Source organism: Salvia splendens, chromosome 8, assembly GCF_004379255.2.
Source record: "Salvia splendens isolate huo1 chromosome 8, SspV2, whole genome shotgun sequence".
NCBI lineage: Eukaryota > Viridiplantae > Streptophyta > Magnoliopsida > Lamiales > Lamiaceae > Salvia > Salvia splendens.
The window spans coordinates 1607770-1629757 of NC_056039.1; the positions used below are offsets into that span (position 1 = coordinate 1607770).

Below are 21988 nucleotides of genomic sequence, written 5' to 3' on the forward strand. Positions count from 1 at the left end.
CAATTGGTCTTTAGGCTTGGGGCTTGGCCCAAACTATTCTTTTTGGACCACCGTCGAGTCAGCAATCCAAGTGGCTTGACACGTCGTCAAGCGAGGCACAGTCACGGCTGCCACGTGAGAAATCCACACGCTCCACACACGGGTGGCACACTCCAGCCACACGCCTGTAACCGACGTCGGTTACGAATTGCCATGATGAGCCTTCAATGGCTGGTTGACCCTGCATGGTGGCTTGGCCTATAAATAGGCTAGCCATACCACTGCATTAGGACACGCATACAAGCATTCTGCATCATAAGCTCTCTCCCTCTCTCTGCATTGTTTTCTGTCGAAGCTCTGCCCTCTCCTCCACCCCGTTCGCCGGAGCTCTACTGATTGCGGTGTTGCATCAATAGAGACGTAGCCGTTTTACCTTTGGGGACGACACGCCAAACCGCAGAGCACTACCGGGGCGTATCTCGTCTTGCGGGAAGAGGCCTCCTCGACTCGGCTAATCATACTGGTTTAGTAGTTTCGATTCTACGTTGTAATTTTTAAGTTCAGTTCCTCCTTTTCCTTTCTTTTGTGTTGTATTACGCCCGGTTCTGTTATCTCTTGTAATCCAGAAACCAACGCACCCTTCACCGCCTTAGTCTCCTGACCGCTTTCTCCGACCCACTCTCTCATCCTCGGTCCTCCCATCTCTCTACCTTCGATGCTCAAGCATGTTTGATTTTACTGTAATTGGATTCTGTTTATTTGGGGGATTAGAGTTGTGTTCAAGGCTTTGCTGCTTCTCACAGAAAGGAAAATAGGTATCACAGAACGTTTAAGTAGGAGTACTATATCATTATCTAACAACATCAAGGCTATATATTATAAATAAACAATTTTAAATATAGATTTAGTTCCAAAAAATAATGTTCCTAAAATTAGAATATCCGACAACTGAACAGTTTTATAGAGTAAAAGAAAACGGTCCAAACAAACTTCACCATGTCATTCTGCAATAATAGCAATCACACTAATAATAAATAGATGAGATACAGACAAAACAAGCAGCAACAGTCTTCATTGAAGGAATAATGTGTTGCATTTATGACAAAGTATGGTTTCACAAAAAATAAAGCAGCAGCAACTTTCACAACCCAAACAACTCTCTTGTTTCAGGCCCTCCCATCACTGCTGGGCGCCACCGTGCATGTCCTCGTCATCCTCATCGTATGCCTCCTGGTGCTGGGTCGCAGCCCTCCTCCGGGCTTCCTCCTCGATGTTGACATCGTGGAGGGCCGTCTATGTTGGAAAAGATAACAAAGTTGGTCAAGCCGCTGCATACCAAGTTGATCAAGCTGTTGGTCAAGCCTCTGCATGCCAAGTTGATCAAGCTGGAAGAGATAACAAAGTTGATCAAGCCGCTGCATGTCAAGCTGATCAAGCTGTTGGTCAAGCCGATGCATGCCAAGTTGATCAAGCTGTCGATCAAGCCGCTGCATGGCGAGTTGATCAAGCTGTTGCTTGCAATGCTGAGATTACGCGTGATAAACAAGTCATCAACTCCAGACGAGCCAAGGCGACAGAAAAGATAAAAGAGACGACAAAGGCTGCTGCACCAAAAGAACCAATCCGAGAGCTCACACAAGCTACATCTGTGATTGAGCCAAGCATGCCAGCTAAGGTGGAGGACCACCGTTGTACTTGGAGAGACGTGTTGCTCAATGGAATGAAGAAGAGAGAGATTTTGCAGAGTTTGTTAAAGTAGATTAGTACAATGTCCTAGAGTGAAGAATATATGTATTGTAACTTGTTACATTTGGTGCAATGAAAAATGCTGATTTGAGAGTTCACTCAAACATAACTCTAGCATGTGTATCTTCATAGCTTCCGCAGCTTCTTTTCATGGTATCAGAGCAGGATCTCTCTGATCCTGGCTCTCTTACTTTTGTTTTTTGTTTCCTTTTCTAACTACTCAAAATGGCAGAAGTCAATTAAACTATTCCAGTGGCAACACTGCCACCAATCTTCTCTCAACTACCTCCAATCTCAGTGAAGCTAACTGATGGTAACTTCCTCATGTGGCAGCAACAAGTTGATGTTGCTGTGTATGGCTACGGCCTTGAAGGCTTTATCACAGGGGACACCGATCCCCCTCCACAACTGATTCCAGATCAAGATGGAGAGTCCATGGTTTCAAATCCAGCTTACATAAGTTGGCAGAGACAAGATAGGAGAGTAGCTGGATTGCTCTTGTCTTCATTATCAGAAAATGTTCTAACCTTAGTTGTAGGGCTCAGATCTGCTAGAGACATATGGTGTGCACTGGAGACTAACTTCGCAAGCCGCTCCACAGCTAAGGTGATGCAATATCGCCAGCAAATGCAAAATTTGAAGAAAGATGGAATGTCTATGACAGATTATCTGGGTAAGATGAGAACATATTTAGACTTGCTTGGTTCAGTAGGGTGTAGAATCTCAGAGGCTGAGCAAGTACTCCACATTCTTGGAGGACTAGGGCAGGACTATGATCCAACAGTATGTGCAGTAACTTCAAGGTCAGATCCTTGGAGTCTTGGAGATGTTAGTGCTTTCTTGCTCAGTTTTGAGTCAAGAATGGAATCAACTAGAGCCAATTCCATAAGCTCATATGGATCTCAACCATCATTGAATCTTGTCCATCAGCAATCTGGGCAGAAGAGGGAGTCTCAGAATTTCAACAACAACAGGTTTGAAGCAACGAATGGAAGAGGTTTTGGAGGAAGATTTCAGAGATGGGGAAGAGGTGGTAGAGGTTTTGGCCAAGGAAACAACAAGAATGTTTGCCAGCTGTGTGAGAAGCCTGGCCATTCTGCAGCTAAATGTTGGCATAGATTCGTGCAAAACTTCACACCACCTCAAATCCAGTTCAGAGGAAGTACTCCACAACAACATAATCAAAGATTCTTTAATCCTTCAGCTCATCTTGTGCAGTCAGTGCCTAGGTCTCCTTCAACATCCTTCTCTGTTGGAACTCCATCAGAGTTTAGCTATGGATCAAATGCATCTTCAAGCTGGTATCCAGACTCGTAAGAAACACACCATGTGTCCAATGACTTGACCAATCTCAACATAAGCACTGAATACACTGGAGGTAAGAATCTCTTGCTTGGAAATGGATCTGCTGTTAATATTGTAAATATTGGAGAAAGTGCATTTAAATCTCACTTAGCTAAATTCTCTAGAAAGCTTCATCTTAAAAATCTTTTGCATGTGCTTAACATCACTAAAAATTTTCTGAGTGTCTCCAAATTTGCTCAAGACAACTCTGTCTTCTTTGAATTTCATCCAAATTTTTGTTTTGTCAAGGACCTGAGCACAAGGGAGGTAGTGCTCAAAGGAACTCTTGAAAAAGGCCTATATCATTTCCTAGTAGATCATACCCCAATCAAGCGTGGCACTGTCCCCATCTCTCCTTCCAGTCCAGAGAGTCCAGCTGTCCATTCCCTGAGCTTGAGCAACTCACATTCCAGCAGTAGTTCTAACCAAGTTTCTAGTTTTGTTTTGTCTTTGTGGCATAGTAGACTAGGGCACCATACTCTATATGTTGTTAAACTTGCTCTCAACAGTTGTAATATTCCTTATAATTCAATGGAAACTGTTTCTCTTTGCTATCCTTGTTGTGTGTCTAAAGCTCATAGATTACCATATTCACATTCTGTCTCTCAACACAGTGCACCACTGGAACTTGTTCACAGTGATCTTTGGGGGCCTTCTCCAGTTAAATCTAGAAATGGATACTCTTATTATGTCTCAATTGTTGACCATTTTCTAAATTTACATGGGTTTACTTACTCAAGAATAAAAGTGATCTCACTGCTGTTTTTAAGCAGTTCAAGGTTATGAGTGAAAACCTGCTAGGATCAAAAATTAAGATTCTTCAATCAGATTGGGGAGGTGAATATCAGGGATTAGTTCCTTTTCTAAAGGAGAGTGGGATAGTGCATAGAGTCTCCTGTCCATACACCCCACAACAAAATGGTTTGGCTGAGAGAAAACACATACACATTGTAGAAACTGGCCTAGCTTTGTTAGCTCAATCCTTCCTCCCTCAGAGGTTCTGGGATGATTCCTTTGTCACTGCCGTTTATCTTATCAATCTTATGTCATCTAAAATTATCAACAACATTTCTCCACATGGGGCTCTATTTCTCTCCAAACCTGATTACTCAGCTCTCAAAATCTTTGGCTGTCTGTGATTTCCTCTTACTAGGGCCTTATAACAATCATAAACTCCAATTTAGATCTACTAGGGGCATTTTTTGGGATATAGTGCCTCACAAAGGATACAAAGTTCTTCTTCCTGAAGGGAAAGTCATAGTGACTAGAGATGTCATTTTTGATGAAACTGTTTTTCCATTCCAAAATTCTCCATCTCCTTCTACTACTGCTGCTCCATCACCACCATCATGTGATCATTCTTCAACATCATGTGTTCACTCTTCCTTGCTTCCTATTCTTGCACCTACTGTCTCACTTCATAGGGAAAATGCTGCACCAGATCACTCATCTGGTACAGAGTCAGTGAACAGTCGTTCACCACAGCCACCACCTGATGTTCAATCATCTGATCCATCACCTCATCATATTTCTCCAGTTGTTCCAGAAACCACTCAAGCAACTCATTCAATGACAACCAGGTCAAAATCTGGAATTTTTAAGCCTAGAGTCATCACTCTTTTTGTGTCATCTCATCTGCCTAAATCAGTTCTAGAAGCCTTACTTGTTCCTTGTTGGAAATCTGCTATGTTGAGTGAATTTAATGCACTTCTTAACAATAAAACATGGATATTAACAACACTTCCTCCATGCAAGAATCTTACAGGATGCACTTGGGTTTTCAAGATTAAACTTCACTTGTCTGGTGTCATTGCTAGATATAAAGCTAGATTGGTTGCTCAAGGCTTCTCTCAACAGCCTGGGATTGATTTTAATGAGACTTTCAGCCTAGTTGTGAAGTCCACTACAATCAGAATCATCCTCAATCTTGACGTGTCTCTTGGCTAGGCAGTAACTCATCTTGATGTGAATAATGTCTTTCTTAATGGTGAGCTTAAGGAGGACATGTACATGAAACAACCAGTTGGTTTTGAACAAGGGGGTCCTCACTTAGTGTGCAAACTCAACAAAGTAATCTATGGACTAAAACAAGCTTCTAGAGCATGGTTCTTCACAGTTCATTCTGTCCTGATCAAGCTTGGCTTCTCCCAATCGAAATCTGATGCTTCCATGTTCATTAGACAGAGATGTGGGGAGGTTATCTACTTGCTTATCTATGTAGATGACATGCTCATCACATGGACTTCTCAAGACTCCATTCAGAAGGTGATATCTCAGCTCAACTCTTGTTTTTCATTAAAAGATCTTGGGGATGTGAGCTTGTTCTTGGGAGTTTAAGTTGTCAAGACTACTGATGGAGGTCTACATCTTTGCCAATCCAACTACATCAAAGATCTTTTAAAGAAAACTAACATGACAGGAGCTAAAGGTTGTCCAAGTCCAATGATTTCCAACTCAGAATTGAACAAAAACTCTGGAGAACCAGTTTCTGATGCAAAACTCTACAGAAGCATTGTAGGAGCTCTGCAATATGCTTCTATTACCAGACCAGACATCAATTTGCTGTCAACAAAGTGAGTCAGTACATGGCTGAACCATTAGACACACATTGGAGGGCTGTGAAGATGATCTTAAGATATCTTTCAGGGACTTTAGATTATGGAATTCAAATTAGAAAGTCTACTGGTGAGGTTTGTGCATTCTCTGACTCAGATTGGGCAGCAAATCTAGATAATAGGAGATCCACCACAGGAGTGATAGGCACACACTCCTTTACTTTACCATTTTTTCTCTTCCCCTTTCTTATCAATTTTTCTCTTTTACTTTACCAATTGTGCATTAAAATTCATGTCGTTTTAAATGTTTTTCTATTTTTTAAATACAGAGGTTGGTATTTTTTTCTGTTTCATATTCTACTTAAATAGTCCCGGTATAAATGTCTTATTTTACCCTTTTTCATTTGTTTATTATTAAATATCTTATTTTACTTTTACTCTTTTTAGTTAAAATAGAGGCAATATGATATGACGATGAGGCGGTATGTATGATAGTTATATCTTGATTGATCTCGTGTTGTATTGGCGTTGAGACGTTCCTAACATGATATGATGTGTTCACTTATGCAGCCTGATAGTGTGACCGGAGATATAGTCTTCGTGCTCCAACAGAAGGAGCATGAGCATCCCAAGTTCAAGAGAAAGAGTGATTACCTCCACCGAGCACTCACTGTCCCTTACCGAAGCCCTCTGTGGGTTCCAATTTATCCTGTATCACCTAGACGGCAGACAACTCCTCATCAAGTCACACCCGGGAGAGTAGTAAAGCCTAGTAGGTGTTTATGTCCGTATTCCCGATTTAGTTTAGTTTCGCGATGATTATCCAATGTATCAGAATTCACTAATACACTGACCTGTTACAGATTCATACAAGGCCAATGTACCAGAGGCCATTCATGAAAGACAAGCTCTATATCCATTTCAACGTTGATTTCCCAAAATCCCTTGCACCAAACCAGGTTGCCGCCTTGGAGAAGATCCTCCCCGAGGAGACTGAAAATAAGCTGCGGAAGCTATGAAGATACACATGCTAGAGTTATGTCTGGAGAGAGCTCTCAAATCAGCATTTTTCATTGCACCGAATGTAACAAGTTACAATACATATATTCTTCACTCTAGGACATTGTACTAATCTACTTTAACAAACTCTGCAAAATCTCTCTCTTCTTCATTCCATTGAGCAACACGTCTCTCCAAGTACAACGGTGGTCCTCCACCTTAGCTGGCATGCTTGGCTCAATCACAGTTGTAGCTCGTGTGAGCTCTCGGATTGGTTCTTTTGGTGCAGCAGCCTTTGTCGTCTCTTTTATCTTTTTTGTCGCCTTGGCTCGTCTGGAGTTGATGACTTGTTTATCACGCGTAATCTCAGCATTGCAAGCAGCAGCTTGATCAACTCGCCATGCAGTGGCTTGATCGACAACACGACCAAGATGCCCCTGAAGGGCTATACGGTTGGACACCCGAGCCTAGAGCGAGGTCGACCGCCCCCTCCCAAACTCCGACTCCTCCTACTCGCGGTGTCCGCACACCGTACACTCCGGCGGAGATGGAGCAATTGTTCAAGGCGTTCTTGTCAATCTCCGAAGATCCGGAGGTTGGCACGAACCAATCCGGTGATCACTATTGGTGGCGCATCTGTTGCCGGTACAATGAAAACCGGCCGGCGGGAACAATCGAGCGCAACGAGAGTATGGTGCGCAACGCCATCTACCGAGCTAACGAAGAAATCCAAAAGTTCCAGGGGTATTACCTCCAGGAAGAGCGGTCGGCGGGGAGCGGCCGAAGCGAGGTCGACGTCATCACTACCGCGATGAACACCTACCAATCCATGAACTACAAGCCGTTCAAGTACCTCAACATTTGGCAGGAGACGCGGTCGCATCCGAAGTATAGGGGATGCGTAACATCCTCCTCTAGCGGCTCCTCCAAACGGTCAAGGTCGGTATCCCTATCCAACGCCGGCTCCGAAGATGTGGTTAGCCAACTCGCCGGAGCTAACTTGGGTAGCCCCGACGCCGGCCCGAGTGGTTCCCAACGCCGACCGCAGGGAAGGAAGAAGGCAGCGGCCAACCGCCGTCGCGCCGCGACTCCATCCGGCGATGCTCCCGAACCCGCTCCCGTTCCCGTGCCCTATGCGCCACCTCCACCCCCACCAACTCGTTGTGGGGGATTTTGGCATAACTCAATATGGCCGATAGGTCAACTATGACCCCGCGCAACTTCGATCGCACGAGGCCATGATATTGGGCCTCCAAAAACAATTGGGGGTAGTGCCGCCGGATGAATAGTCTTCCACGGGGATATTTTTAGCTTTAATTATGTAATTTTTAATTTTTAGTATTTTAATTATGTAATTTTTAATTTTTAGGATTTTAATTATGTAAATTTTATTTTTTAGGATTTTAATTATGTATTTTTTATTTTATTTGTAATTTGTAATATTATTTCGGTTTTTTTAATGAATTTTAATACTATGGAAATGTTTTTATTTAAATTGAATAATAGAATTGTGGGACCCTTGTGCTCGTCCTTGTGGAAGAGCACAGCTGTGGGTGTTGTGCTCTTGCCTAAGAGCATGCAGAAAAAGTGGGGTCGGGCCCACAACCGTGTTCGTTGGCAAGAGCACGGTTGTGGGTGCTCTAATGGTAGTTAATAGTAGCCGTAAGGTCCAGATATGGCTATCAAATCGGGTACCCGACCCGAAATTTTCTGGTGCCCGATCCCGAAAATCCCAAAATTTGCTACCTGATACCCGATCCAAAAATGATTTCGGGTATCCAGTCCCGAAAAATCGGGTACCCAATCCCGATTTTTTTTTTCATATTTTTCCCAAGTTCAAACTTGTTAAATACTTACAAATTCCAAATTCTATAAGTTTATAATCCTAATAACAACACAACATTCAAAGTTATAATTTTCCAATCACAATTCACAAGTTATAACAATATAAGTAATGTACCTAAAATCACACAAGTTGCCCTTATTTAGTATTTCCTTCAAATTTTAATTTGGTTCCAAAAGTAATAAATTTATTTAATTTATCTCTTGTAGTGAATTTTCCATCAATTGAGGAAAATACTAGTGGGAAATTCACTTCTAAACTAAGTTCATAGTATTTGAGACCAATTTATAGTGAAAAATATCATGTTTTGGCCAAGTTTTATGATTTCAAGTACTCTAATATCCCAAAACATATATGTGATTTTGGACTACAACATTTGATGGGATGAGAATATTTGCTACAAATGCTGAAGCCAAGGTTTCTGGTTTAGGGTACATGTCATTTTAGATTCCTTGTATTTCAGAATCATTTGTGCCAATAATATTTCTACAATTTTCTGAATTATCACAAATCAACAAAATTGTATCAAATCGAACTAGAAACTAACAAATCAAAATCGGATCCAAACACAAATTCAAAACCCACATTAAACCCCAAAAATCCCAATTCCGCAAACCAATAAAAATCCAAAACCATTATCAAAGATCCAATCTTTGACATCGCTCCCAACCAAAAATATAAATTGCAAATTAAATAAATTGCAAATTAAATAATTGATAAATGGCAAATTAAATAAAACATTAGTAAAATAATATAAAATTTTCGGATTTTCGGGTATTACCCGATCGCCCGATACCCAAAAAATCCCGATACCCGAAACCCGATTTTTCGGGTATCCAATTACCCGATTTTTCCGGGTTCGGGTATCGGGTATCCAATACCCGATATCCATTTTGACCGCCCTAGGTCCAGACCCACACCTGTCACGCTCTTCACCTCACCTATCAATTAATCCTTTAAATGTCAAAATCAAATTTTTTGCCCCAATTTTGCCGAATTTTATTTTCTCTGATTTTCCTGTGCTGAACCAAACGGCGTAGGAGAAATGGCGAGTGAAGAAGCTGGTCACCACGACGACGTCGTTCCTGTTGACCTCCCCGCTCCCGCCGGCTGGTCAAAGAAGGTCCTCTCTTGCTCCATTTCATATTTTTTATTTATTTTCCTATTTTTTTTGTTTGATCTGTTCGTGCGTAATTTTCTTAGCTGCATTTCTATTTTATGTGAATTTGTGAGGGTTTGTTTCGGTGATTAGTTGGAGAAACTGATTCTTCGGTTTTTCTCGTTGAATTTGGGTTGAATTTATTTATGGAAGGTTTCTAGGTTTTTATTTATTAAGTGGAGTATTTAAATTCGGAATGCCGTTTCGATTTTTCTGTAATTAAGTGCTAATTTGTGGGTTAGGTTTTCGATGATTTGAAATCAATTTTTAGTTGAGTTCGAGTAGGTAGCTAAGGGTATAATTGATCGACTTTTTTTATTTGTTGCTTGGATTTCAGAGCTTCTGTATTATTGTGAGCATTTTTAGGTGAATTGTTATGCTTATTGATTTCCTGCTATTGTTCTTTTCTATCTGGTTTTGGTGTTGGCTGAATATTCCTTTTGCAATTCAATTCGTTAGACTGAGATTTGATCTTAATTAGTTGATTGGTATGATACATTTAGATAATGTTTTAACAAACACAATCTATCTAATGGTATAATTTTGTAGTCATTAAAAATAAAAATAAATCAGCGTTAAATGACGTTCATCCAGCTCTTGCTGTTTTTTTGTGTGTGTTTTGGTGTGTCAATTTCCCATCTCTCTTTGTTGGTTATGAACTTCGATTACCCTTTCGTTGTGTTTTTTCCATGTTTTGGTGTATCAGTTACCCATTAGGTGATGGCTGCTTTTTGTGTTTTCTCTGTTTTCTTCGTTGGTTATGAACTTTGATTTTCTACTGCTCTCATTGTTGTGTGTAAATTATCAGTTTACTCCAAAGAAAAGCAGCATCCCTCAAAGGAATGACGTTGTTTTCGTATCTCCGACTGGAGAGGAGATCAAGAGTAAGAGACAGCTGGAGCAGTACCTCAAGTCTCATCCTGGAGGGCCTTCTGCCTCTGAATTCGACTGGAGTAAAGGTAATCTGTCTATCTCTCTCAAGCATCTGAACAAATATTGGAAATGTCCGACGTCGAGACATGAATCTCGTGTATGTCAATGTGATGAACCTTCGATATGGTGTGTTGTGCAGGTGATACTCCTAGGCGTTCTGCGAGATTGAGTGAGAAATCTAAGGAAGTTGCTGCCACCCCTACAAGTCAATCACCCAAGAAAAAGCAAAAGAGATCCGCCACAAAGGCGGCGGCCGTGGAGAAGAGCAATGCTGACGCAGAAGAGGAAGAAGCCACTGGTGAGAAAGATGCTACAGCTGAAGAAACTAAAGACCCTCTAGAGGAAGACCTTATTGCAGGAAGCGAAGATGCACAGAAGAAACCAGACACGGAGGAATCTCCAGCCGGTGTTGAGGATCCCAACAACGCCTCTACCGTCGTGCAGGAGCCAAAGGCAGACGAATCTAAGGAGGCGCCTGATGCTAAGAACAACGGAGCTGAAGACGCAGCAAGCGGTGGAAAGGACACTCTGGATACAGCGCCAGGCGCTGAAGAGGCAAAGGTGGATACGGAGGTGGGTCTTTCGGATACGAAGGAGAAAGAAGTAGACGAGAAGGAGGAGGCGGTGTTGAAAGAGGCCGCAACAGGTAGTTGAGGCATGGGGTTGAAATACTTTTTTTGGGGTTTAGGGGTGTGGTGTTGATTCTGTGCCTGAGCTAGAGATGCTAACCGGTGTAGATCTGCTCTAGGAAATAACTCTTAGGAATTCTTGTACCAAATGACTATTATGAATGCTTTTGTAACATCATCTCCATATTCCTTTGGATGATGGTCTGTGTGGGTATTAATGGTTATGAGATTCTTAATTCAGGTTCAGATTTTATCTTAATTGTTTTGAACACAAAATGAAATTGTTTGGTGAATGAAAATTGTGTCCTAAATTTTAGTGTTTGGACAAAATATTTATCCCGGCTATTAAAAGTCAGATTTGTCTTTTTCCATACTGAAAAGTGGATTGATTACACACATTATAACTAAATTTTAATTTTTTTTCCCTTTTCGATTTCTATTTAAAATTTAAATTACTAGTAGTAAATAAATTTAGACACTAAAATAGGGTGAAGGGACAACAACGTGAAATTCCCTCTTTTTTAACTGAAGAAACGGAAAAGATGGCTACTAACGACAAAGTGGAAACTTCCATCACTTATTTAACCGTAGCTCCAATTCTCATAGTTCTGGATCCAATGATCCACTGTCGCACCACTTAAATTATTCTTGATTCTTCCCACCTCTCTCACTCCATCCATCATTTCCCAATTACACGAAATCGAGAACACAAAATGGGCACCGACAATATGATTCTCAAGATCAAGCTGCTGCTTCTTGCTCTGTTTCACCTCCGATCCCAACCCAGTCAGTCCACGTTTCTTCATTCTTCAATTTACTGCTTTTCAATTCTTGGGAATTTCTGGGTTTTTTGTGTTGCTTCATTTGTCTTCTTTTCCGACCGTTTTCGAAGTAATTTATTTTGATGATTACTTATGAGTTCACTATGTCCCAATTAGCAGCAATTTAGCTAGTTTAGGGTCGGAATTTGGAATTGAGCTTATAAAAATTCAATCTTGAAAGTGTATTGAGCTTAATTCTTGAATTCACTCCATAACACACCATTTTCGAAGAAATTGATGTTGATGATTAGTTACAAGTTCAACCTGTCCGAATCAGTAGCAATTTGGTTAGTTTAGGGTTGAAATTTGGAATTGAGCTTATAAAAATTCAATCTTGAAAAGTCTATTGAGCTAAGAATGAAGAAGAGCTAGGATCAAAGTGGGACAAATCTTTTAGTTATAAATTGTTAGTTTATGTGTAAAAATGGTGATTTTAAGGTGGTTTTTAAGAATGCTTCATTATAGTAAAGAAACGTGTAGTAATATATGGTTTTTTTATCACTGATTTAAGCAATGAGTGATGAATTCATGTAATTTTGTCTAAGGTCCGCCTGTCCTGCTGAAACGCTACTCGTATAGAGATATAAAGAAGGCCACAGATGGATTTAGGAGAGTTTTCGGTAACTCGCCTCATGAGGCGTCTTACAAGGCCAAGTTTCAGAATGGCCGTGTCGGGGTAGTGAGAGAGGTCAAGTTGTTGGATGAAGACGATGATTCCTTCTCAAAGGAAGTCCGCCTCTTGGGGCGTCTGCACCACCGCCACATTGTGGCGCTTTATGGCTTCTCGACTGGACCTAAGCGGTATTGATCTCCGTTATATAATTTCCTTGCATCTTAAGCTCTTATCTGTGTGTGGATGGAATGAGGTCTAGATTGTGAAGGTCTGTATAGCTAAACGCTGGTTTAAACAAAATTCTGAGTTTTTTAGCATTGACTCGTGTCGTTTCAGGTTCCTAGTGTTCGAAAACATGGAAAGAGGAAGCTTAAAGGAGCATCTTTCTGGTAATTAATTTGCAGCAAATTGTTTATTGATTGATGAACTCATCCTATTTCATCATTATGTCAACTCTTCAGATCCATTGAAGACTCCCTTGAACTGGCGAACGAGGCTCAAGATAGCCGTTGGCATCGCTGCTGCATTGGTTAGTTAGCTCTCGAAATCACACACTTCTTTAACCTTGGTTAATATAATCATACACGCTTGCAAAGAAAACATCGTTCTTGACAAGAAAATCGTTCAAAATTACGTCGTCCCAATGCAGGAATATCTGCAGTTTTTCTGCGATCCACCAGTTTATCGCGTCTCTATAAGCTCAAGCACGATAATGTTGGACGAAAACTTCACCCCAAAGGTAAATACGCGTGCACTTTCTTGGTAGACGACTGCACGAGTTTGATTCCACTTCTTGCTGCAGATCTCAGACATTAGCCTATCTGCTTCTGCTGAAAATCCAACCTCATCCCGTTGTCAAGAAGGTAGGAAACCTAGTCGCCCTACATGTTCAAAATCTCCGTTTCTTGACACCATCCTTCGATTGCAGAATGCATCTTCCAACTGGGACTGGTGATCTTGGAGCTGATCACGGGGCAGTCATCGGACAAGGGTGGTGTCGACTTGGCACAGTGGGTTCAAGAACCGCGTTTCTTGAGATCGATACACAAGATGATTGATCCTGATCTTGGCAATAGCTATGATCCAAGAGAGCTCAATGGCCTTCTCAATGTTGCAAGATTGTGCATAAGATCTGTAGATAAGACTAGAGTATACACACCTCAAATTTTGTGGTATTTGCAGAAAAAAATAGGGATCTCAAGAAAATGAAAAAAAGTGATTTTAGAATGATATATATAGTATTTTTTAAATTGTTACATTTTTCTTTTCGTTTTTGATTTATTGTAGTTACAGAGAGTCCCCTTTCTGCCCGACTCTTTGGTCTTAAGAACACCGGTTCATTCGCAACGTGCTTTTGAGGGAAGAGATACTATTTCTCTGATCAAGTCACATATTTTAACATATGATGATTTTTCACACAGTGGTGACGAAATATATAACTTGCGCAAATCTTCTCATTTTTCAAGTTGATATGTCACTCGAATACTAGTTAAAGGAGAAACGTCTTACCAACTAAGTTGCGTTTCATCGTCAAACTTGTTTCATTTAGTTGAGTTTGTGGTCAAAATCCAACTGCCATCTATCTCTACACATTCCTCTTTTGACTTAGATTTTGCACATGTGAATCACATGTTGATCTAATCAAGACTCTAGTAATATTTTACGAATCAAACTAGATATGTTCATGAACACATGTTTTGTTTGTGATCATCATTTTAATATTTAAATGATTGTGGATATGTCGATGTAAGTATGGACTTTTTAAAAATAACTTGTTCTATATATATGTAGTAGTAATAGATATACTCACAAAAGTGTGTTTTTTATTTGAGGGATGAGATTTGATTCATAGTGCTGTCTTATACAAATAGGAAACCTTATTTGATAATCTCCGAATAAATAAATGTATATAGAAGAAAACAGAATATTTTTAGGAAAATTTGGTAGAAAAACAACAAACATAGAAACACTTATTTTAGATTATTGTTTATCATATATTAAATCATTATCTAAACTATAGCACAAAGCTGATTCACCAAAATGCAATATAAAAATGTTGAAGGATAGTTTTGTAATTAAACCAAAATTAACGGAAAAGGATTAGGTGTTAATTAGTATTCAAGTGTGGATTAGCTCACATTCATATAATTTCAAGAATTGGTCTACCAAAATTGATGCAATCTGACTCATTTTTTGGCGTATTAGTTAAATCATTAAATATAATAGACGTTACCTCACAAATTTAAGAATATTTAAAGATTAGCATAATTGCTGAGGTGATTGACCACCAAATTTAGTTCATTCTTCTAGTAGTATTAAATTATAATTACGTCGTCGTCTTCGGTTCGTTATCCATTTAATTCATATACTTTGCTTGTGGTCTTTAAATTCGTTGCCCCAACTTCCCACCCAAAATTAAATAATTTATTTTTGTGATTTCATAATGATGTATTCGTATTTTTGGCATTTTTTTCTTGGTTTATAGTACGAAATAATAAAAAAGGACAAATTAGTGGATTATATTTTCTCGAATAAATAAATACTTGCAATTCATAATCTTTGGTTACAAAGATGCTCGTGACATTCAAATTTGTCATCTTCTCATTATCAAAATGATATAAATTGAGAATCGTTATCTTCGATACACACTAGAAGCTTTCTTTCTAGAAAAAAAAAATGAAAAATACGAAATGTCACTTCCATATCTAACAATATTTTATTGGACTATTTTATTTCAATTGCTAAAGTTTGACCAAAAGCAAATGAAACTTAACAAGAAACCAAACCCTCACCGACAGTCTACGAATATGTTCGGCTATTGGTCTTCATTTCCTTCTTATTTTTATTTCTATAAAATTATCAATATTATCTATCAACAGATAAATATTTGAGTAACTCCCATTGATTATCAATAATTCTCTATTAAATTCACTTTCAAAAGATATCCTTGAAATTAAATTATCAAGAATGAAGGATGATAAATAAGACCAAACACCATCCCTTTCAATCACCAACTGGCCTACATAGTTATTCATTTTGCTCTTTTTTATTCAACATATGCATTCCCAATTTCCAAGTAGCTGCACTTTCATACCTGGTAGATGAGATGTCAAAGAAAAAAAGTGCAAGAACACTTTTTTTGTAATCAGAGAGGGAAATGAAGTAGGCATTCATATAAGTAATTCATAGTAGTACATATTTACAATATAAACAAAAGGGGCCAAAAATCACAGTTCCACCCACTCCCATCTTTTGTTGGATGTTTACAAAGCCATATTCAACCACCATTGATAAAAGCACCACACCACCAAATTACACCACAATAAACATAATTTGCTTTTCTAGACATTTAAAATGACACTTAAATCTGCTTGAGATGGAAACCATGGGGTTACTTAGGTTTAGGGCATTTATTTTATCAGCCACTTAAAGAACCTAATCCCACTCCGGTTTCAACGTCCTTCCTTTGAAAAGACTTCCTTCGATGTTCCTTCTTCTGCAAACAAAACGGGTCTGATCAGATCATTCTGCATCACATTTCTATCAAGACCAAGCTTAAGAGAACACATCTAACTATTTCAACAATGGGGTATCTTTTGACAGCTCCAAGTTAAGTATAGTTCAAAAAGCTTGATAGAGCATATCAAATGGAGGAAGGAATCATATAAAGTTCTCCGAAATATCAACTAAAGTTTCTATAAACCTCCTCTACATGGAACCGTTCCAAGAAACGAATCTAAATTCCATTCAGTTCAGTTCAAAACTTCGGAATGAAACCAAACACATACTTAGATTCGTTCCAAGAAACGAATCTAAATTTCATTCAGTTCAGTTCAAAACTTCGGAATGAAACCAAACACATACTTACATTGCATCCTACTTAAAACAAGATCAATATCACCTAATCCAGACTACTTCAATCTGAACTATCACCACATTATATCAAAAACAAACAACGATCGACTAAATAAGGCCGATAAACTATCACAATTCTCAACAATCAACACCAAAAACGACAATCAGAAATCAGAGACAGCTATATACATCAGACCATATTGTCAAAATACAGAGTTAAACCATCCAAGAAGTAGCCAAGTCAAACATGTTGAGATACAAACTCAAAGCAGAAAACAATTTCAGTAAATAGAGAAAGCATCTAACTCACCGAAGGCAAAGTGATTAGTCCTTGAAGATAACCTCATCCGCCATATCCATCAGAGGCTGTAAGCAATCAGGCGAGAATTTCCTCGCGAACATATGTGAATAGCTCAAATTCGACTCCCTGAGAGTGTGAATTAGATCAGCCGACAACTCGGGAGGGTGATAAGTGTGGGGATGGCCATTGTGGCTATCCGTCCAATTAACCCTCGTCAGTGTATAGTGGTTGCAGCCATTGGGATCCTGCATTGACAAAAGCGTGGGAAAATAATGCTCTTCTGGATAACAACACTCCACATTCAAGCAAGGGAGCTTGAACTTCAGCCACAGCTCCCTGTCCTTGATCACCATCAAGGCGTGCTTTCGTGTGAGCACAAAAAACTGCGATCCAACGCGGAATTGATCGAAATTGACCTCGGGGAGCATCACACTCCGTCCCCTAGCGTTGTACCGATCCCATAGATTCGATTCGTTGTCGAGAATCTCAATGTAGCTCGAGAACTCCAAGTTCCGCGACAACCTGCCTAAATCGAAGAGGAAATTGTAGAGGTAGTTGAACGAGTGGAGCGGGACACAGTGCTGCGAGATCAGGGCGAAGTAGGCGTTGGACGGATCGTCGAGCATCGCCGTCGCGAGGAGGCGGCGCGCGGCGGAGATGAGAGTCGGCGAGGATCGCTGGGTTCGCTTGGAGGGGATGAGCCTATCCTTGAATACGCCTTCGAAGGGGGCGATTTTGACCAAGGGGTCGGCGTGGATGTAGATGTTGTAGTGCTTGCGAGTGGCATTGGAGAAGAATCGCTCCCAGAGTGGGGCGAAATGGAGGTCGGAGTTGGTGAGGAAGAGGAAGGCGATTTTAGGGCGGCGGAGGCCAGCGGAGAGGTGCGATCTGGCGGCGGGGAGGCGGCGGGAGAAATTGGCGGAGTCCATGGCGATGGCCTTGTGAAAGAGGGAGAGGTCGTCGAGCTCGTCCGGGGCGGAGATGGAGATTTGGCGCGGCGGCAGGATTCGAGGAGCGAGGAAGAAGAAGAGGACTGGTAGAGAGAGGAGGAGGATTAGGGCGGGGACCAGCGGCGATGAAGTTGAGGAAATCGCCATTTGCTGTTGATGAATTTCCTCTCCTCTTCAGTTTGAGTGTGTGTTTTGGAGGTTTGATTTGAGAGTTATGAGGTTTATCGGAGAGATAAGTGAGATTTCATGGCGATGGAGGTGGCGCGCTAGGGTTCCGATGCAGTGGCGATTGGTGGTTTTTGGTGGTTTTGAAGCGAACTGAAAGCTTTAGAGAGAGAGAGAGAGAGAGTGAAGGGCTGCGGAAGTCGGATATGACGGAGAGAGTTAACGCCGTTATGTAGATATCGCTTTTTCTTTTACGATTTTCTTTTCCTTTTTCATATCTTTCACTTAATTTATTCTTTTGTTTATATTTGACTAGTTGAAGTGGATTCACAGATAAAGTGGTGCAGATTAAATTATCTTTTGTTTTTTGCATAAAGTGTCAACAATCCATTGTTGCTTGCATCTCAATATATTTACATATACTAATATTCAATCTATATATAACCACCTATACATATTTTTTCCGAATAATATTCAATACAAGTGACATGTCACATGCATAGCGAAAAAAATAATTTAGGATCAAGTAAAATCACTTTATATTTAAAATACTGTACAATACAAATAGTGTTGAAATGAAGCATTGGTTACAAATCATGTACTGTACAAAATAGGTGTTGAGTTCAGGCGTTTCATTCATTCTTAGCTCTCATAACTTCAACCATTGGAGGCTTTAGCTACGGACGAACCTTTTTCGAGGCGGTTTGCGCTCCAATAATGTGTGTTTTTGTGCCTGATGAAAGTGGATGTAAGAGTTATGCTGGTTAGTTGACACGGGCTAGTGGCTGAGCTTTGAGGACTTGACATCGTTGCTTCTGGAGCCCCCGAGTTTCTGGGGAGTACGAGGACTTTGAATCCGGGGGCTGTTGACAGCAGTTTGCGCGAGAAGCCTAGCTCCATGCATAGGCCCTGTTTCAATAGATTGTGGAAAAGCAAGCAAATTCAGGAAACTGCAAGTGAGATAAGTTCCTATCTCAAATTGTAGGAAAGCTAGCAAGTCCAACAATTGCAAGAAACCAAAAATGAATAAGACCTTTACCAGGCAGAGACAATCGCTTCTTGTCTTGAAAATCCGAAAGGCTGGAACGCTCTCTAGGAGTACTGAACGATCTAGAACCAAGACCTGGCCTCGAGGGAGCTGAGTTTTTTACAGGTGTTCTGGGACTCCTACTTGAAACAGGTGAGATGGGAGTTTCCAGACCAGTGGCTAACCTCCTCGCTGAAGGACTTTTCTCAATGGTGATGTTGAAACGAGGCATGGGTTTTCCGTTGCCAGTACTTGACAATGGCTTTCTCTCTGTCAATCGAGATGTTGGTGCATCCACTAGAGCAAACCGTTCGCTTGTAGGACTCTTCATTCCATCTCTAAGACTAGTGTCGTCAAAGAAGTCCATTTCCCATGGGCGAACAGACATCCACCTGTCCAACCATTTCCAGCCCCACTCAGTTTTCACTGTGGGGACACCAGTAGGTGTTGCCTCTTGCTCCTTCTCGTGCTGCTGTTGTTTCTGTTGCTGTTGCTGCGGCTGCTGCCTTATCCCGGCCTGCCACTGCACGATAAAGATTTTTTCCATTTGAGACATGCATCATATTCATCATCAGTAAATTGTTAAGCTGTTTCTCATTCGAGGATAAAGAGGCGTTTACCTGACGAGCCAAAGCATATGTTCGTGCTTTTTCGCGCTTAGCAGCGGCCTCCTGCCTTTTCCTCCACCTTGCTCGGATTTCAGCAGCAGAGCCAGCCTTGTCACACCACCCATTCTGGGTGTACGGTAAAACCTAGAGCAGGCGAAAGCACATTATGTAAGGTACTATTGTTTAACTCAGAAGATACCGCAACGAAGTAGTAAGGCTTACTCCAGGTTTTTTAGCTGGAGCCTCAACTTCAAGCTGTTGCATTAGCTTCTTTTGTACTGATTGATTCTCTAATGTAGAGCCGGCATGCTTTGCTCGGGAATGGGCCTGAACCTTTACTAAAGCTTGAATACAGCGTAGGGCGATGGAAGTTTGCCTTTTCAGAGTATGACCATTCACTAGAGCTTGAAGCCGCGTCAGTCCTTTTACCGCACGAAAGGCTCGTCTAGTCTAATGTATGACATGACATGAAAGCATAGTTTAATTTGCCCATTCTTAGAAAACAAACATCAGAAAATGCATCAGTTATATACCCTGAATCCTCTATAAACAGCTTGGATGCATATGGCAGCCCATTCTTCATTCATACGCTGTCGAGTTTTAGTTTCGTATTGCCCCTGAAATGAAGAAGACAGCAGAACATATATAACTAAGGATATCTCTCCAAAGGCCTTATGCTGGAATGTACCAAACAGTTTAACAAATTCAATGAAAACTATATACCACATAACCTCTAACGGCGTTTTGCATACATATGTTTGCCCATTCCTCGAAATTAGATGCATCGAGATCTGACATGAAGTTTGCATCTTCCACTTCTGGTGAGCTGGAATGTGGACTAACTGGATCAGCATCTGGTTCGAACATGTATCTCACATCCGGTGTAGCCCATCCTTCCGTTCCATCATCTTCAAGCTGTTCACCTGCAGTTTGCTCCTCGGGTGAGTTTGGTGAATCCGGAGCTGATGTGAAGTTGCCTTCCTTGGCATATGCACCCATCCATTCCTCTCTCCAATCCTCCCGAGGTTGCTGCTGAGCTGCATATTTCTGCACGGGCCGATCCTCTGAGAGTCGAGCTGCGTTTTTCTCCTGATGTGAAGTGGAAGGCGGGCCAGAATGCTCCATCTCCCATTGCCAGTTTGCATCTTCAAAATCTGTTTCCACATTCTCTTTTGACTCATTCCCATATCTGCCTTTCTCAGGCTCAACAGAGGGCTTGCTTTTGTTGATCTTGCCAGCACTTCCTGGTTTCTACACACATTGAAATGACTATTAAGATTTGTGATCTTCATCTATATTTGGATCAACAACAAATGGAGGACAGTTCATAAGGCAACCTAGATCTGTGTATCAAACTTTCAAAGAAAAATAAGAATTGCAATACACAATACACGATACAACAAAAGGAGATTAGAAATCAGAAAATGTCACCAACATTTTCCTTCTCGGAAGATGCTATTTTCTCTGATTTCTTCAAACCAAGCAATTTATTGATCCATCTCCTTGGAGCACCCATCTTGCTAGAGCTGCAGCGAAAAAATTAGGAAAAAGATGAATCACAATTTGGCACAATATTTCAACAACTCTTCACAGATCATTGTAGCAGATTAAGATGCAAGACCACGGCATAAATCGAAAGCATTCTAACGATTAAGCATATGCCTCAACACGAAATGAAGGTTATATTTGTGCATAATCACCATCAAATTCGCAGAATGTGGTCGTCGCAGTGAATTTCAGCTCAAATAATCGATCAACGAGACGACTTATGCAATAGTTATGAACACACTACATTAAATAATCGATCTATTTTTACCAACGCAACATGCAATTCCGCAACCCAGAACAAAAATTACTGTGAAAATACTGGTGATTCAAGTGTGGATTTCAGCTCAAGTTCAAATTGAAATGACTGCTGATATATTTTATTTTTAAATAAATTTCATACACGTACAAATAATGAAATATTACACGATTAAATAATAAAATTACCTGCAGTGAAAATACGCGATTTAATCCATGCAACTTCGTCACAAGAATTTCTGGAGATATAGATACTTGTAAAATATATTGAAAATTTTATAAATTTGACAACAAACGCACACGTTAATTTCCCAGAAACAATGTGAAAAGGGGAAAGATTGTATGCGTCTGGGAAATGAAGAGAGTAAAAGCAAAATTCAACATTAAAAAAATCCAATAGAAAAATGTGGTCAAGAGCATGTGTAGGTGTTTGTACTTTTTAAATACCACCAATTTAAATTAGGTTGAAAATTTCCTTGAATTTTCAATATTGATTCATAGGAGTATTTTATAATGTGAGCATTATCATGAATACAAAGTACTCTAGAGATTTAGTTTGATTATTGCACTAAATTACTTAGAAATTGAGGCTTGGTTTCTTTTTTAGGTCATTTCTTTTATGTTATTAAGATTATAAAAAAATGTTTTTTGATAGTTA

The 21988-nt window shown here is 40.3% G+C and overlaps 4 protein-coding genes across 6 annotated transcripts; 2 read left to right on the top strand and 2 right to left on the bottom strand.

Annotated features, from left to right (window-relative positions):
* Positions 1–9435: 9435 nt before the first annotated feature.
* On the top strand, positions 9436–11433 carry LOC121742916 (methyl-CpG-binding domain-containing protein 10-like). The gene is made up of 3 exons (XM_042136047.1): positions 9436–9589; positions 10434–10584; positions 10698–11433. Exons 1-3 carry the CDS (start codon positions 9512–9514, stop codon positions 11210–11212), a joined length of 744 nt encoding a protein of 247 aa, XP_041991981.1. The 5' UTR covers positions 9436–9511; the 3' UTR covers positions 11213–11433.
* Positions 11434–11761: 328 nt separating this feature from the next.
* On the top strand, positions 11762–13853 carry LOC121745439 (probable receptor-like protein kinase At1g49730). The gene is made up of 7 exons (XM_042139349.1): positions 11762–11973; positions 12554–12809; positions 12958–13010; positions 13083–13150; positions 13271–13360; positions 13424–13484; positions 13550–13853. The coding sequence occupies exons 1-7, from the start codon at positions 11901–11903 to the stop codon at positions 13828–13830; spliced, it is 882 nt and encodes a 293-aa protein (XP_041995283.1). The 5' UTR covers positions 11762–11900; the 3' UTR covers positions 13831–13853.
* A 1922-nt stretch (positions 13854–15775) lies between these two features.
* LOC121744971 (glycosyltransferase BC10-like) lies at positions 15776–18099 on the bottom strand. Its single transcript, XM_042138689.1, has 2 exons — positions 16787–18099; positions 15776–16117 (listed from the first exon to the last, which is right to left on the bottom strand). The coding sequence occupies exon 1, from the start codon at positions 17872–17874 to the stop codon at positions 16801–16803; it is 1074 nt and encodes a 357-aa protein (XP_041994623.1). The 5' UTR covers positions 17875–18099; the 3' UTR covers positions 15776–16117; positions 16787–16800.
* A 308-nt stretch (positions 18100–18407) lies between these two features.
* On the bottom strand, positions 18408–21706 carry LOC121743399 (protein IQ-DOMAIN 5-like). 3 transcript variants are annotated; one of them, XM_042136698.1, is made up of 8 exons: positions 21520–21706; positions 20963–21053; positions 20251–20778; positions 20061–20144; positions 19750–19977; positions 19540–19671; positions 18932–19442; positions 18408–18801 (listed from the first exon to the last, which is right to left on the bottom strand). In XM_042136698.1, exons 2-8 carry the CDS (start codon positions 21041–21043, stop codon positions 18671–18673), a joined length of 1695 nt encoding a protein of 564 aa, XP_041992632.1. In that variant the 5' UTR covers positions 21044–21053; positions 21520–21706; the 3' UTR covers positions 18408–18670. The 3 variants fall into 3 exon arrangements, with proteins under 3 accessions (XP_041992632.1, XP_041992633.1, XP_041992631.1); XM_042136699.1 differs by lacking the exon at positions 21520–21706 and adding an exon at positions 21228–21407; XM_042136697.1 differs by lacking the exon at positions 21520–21706 and adding an exon at positions 21344–21389.
* Positions 21707–21988: the final 282 nt, after the last annotated feature.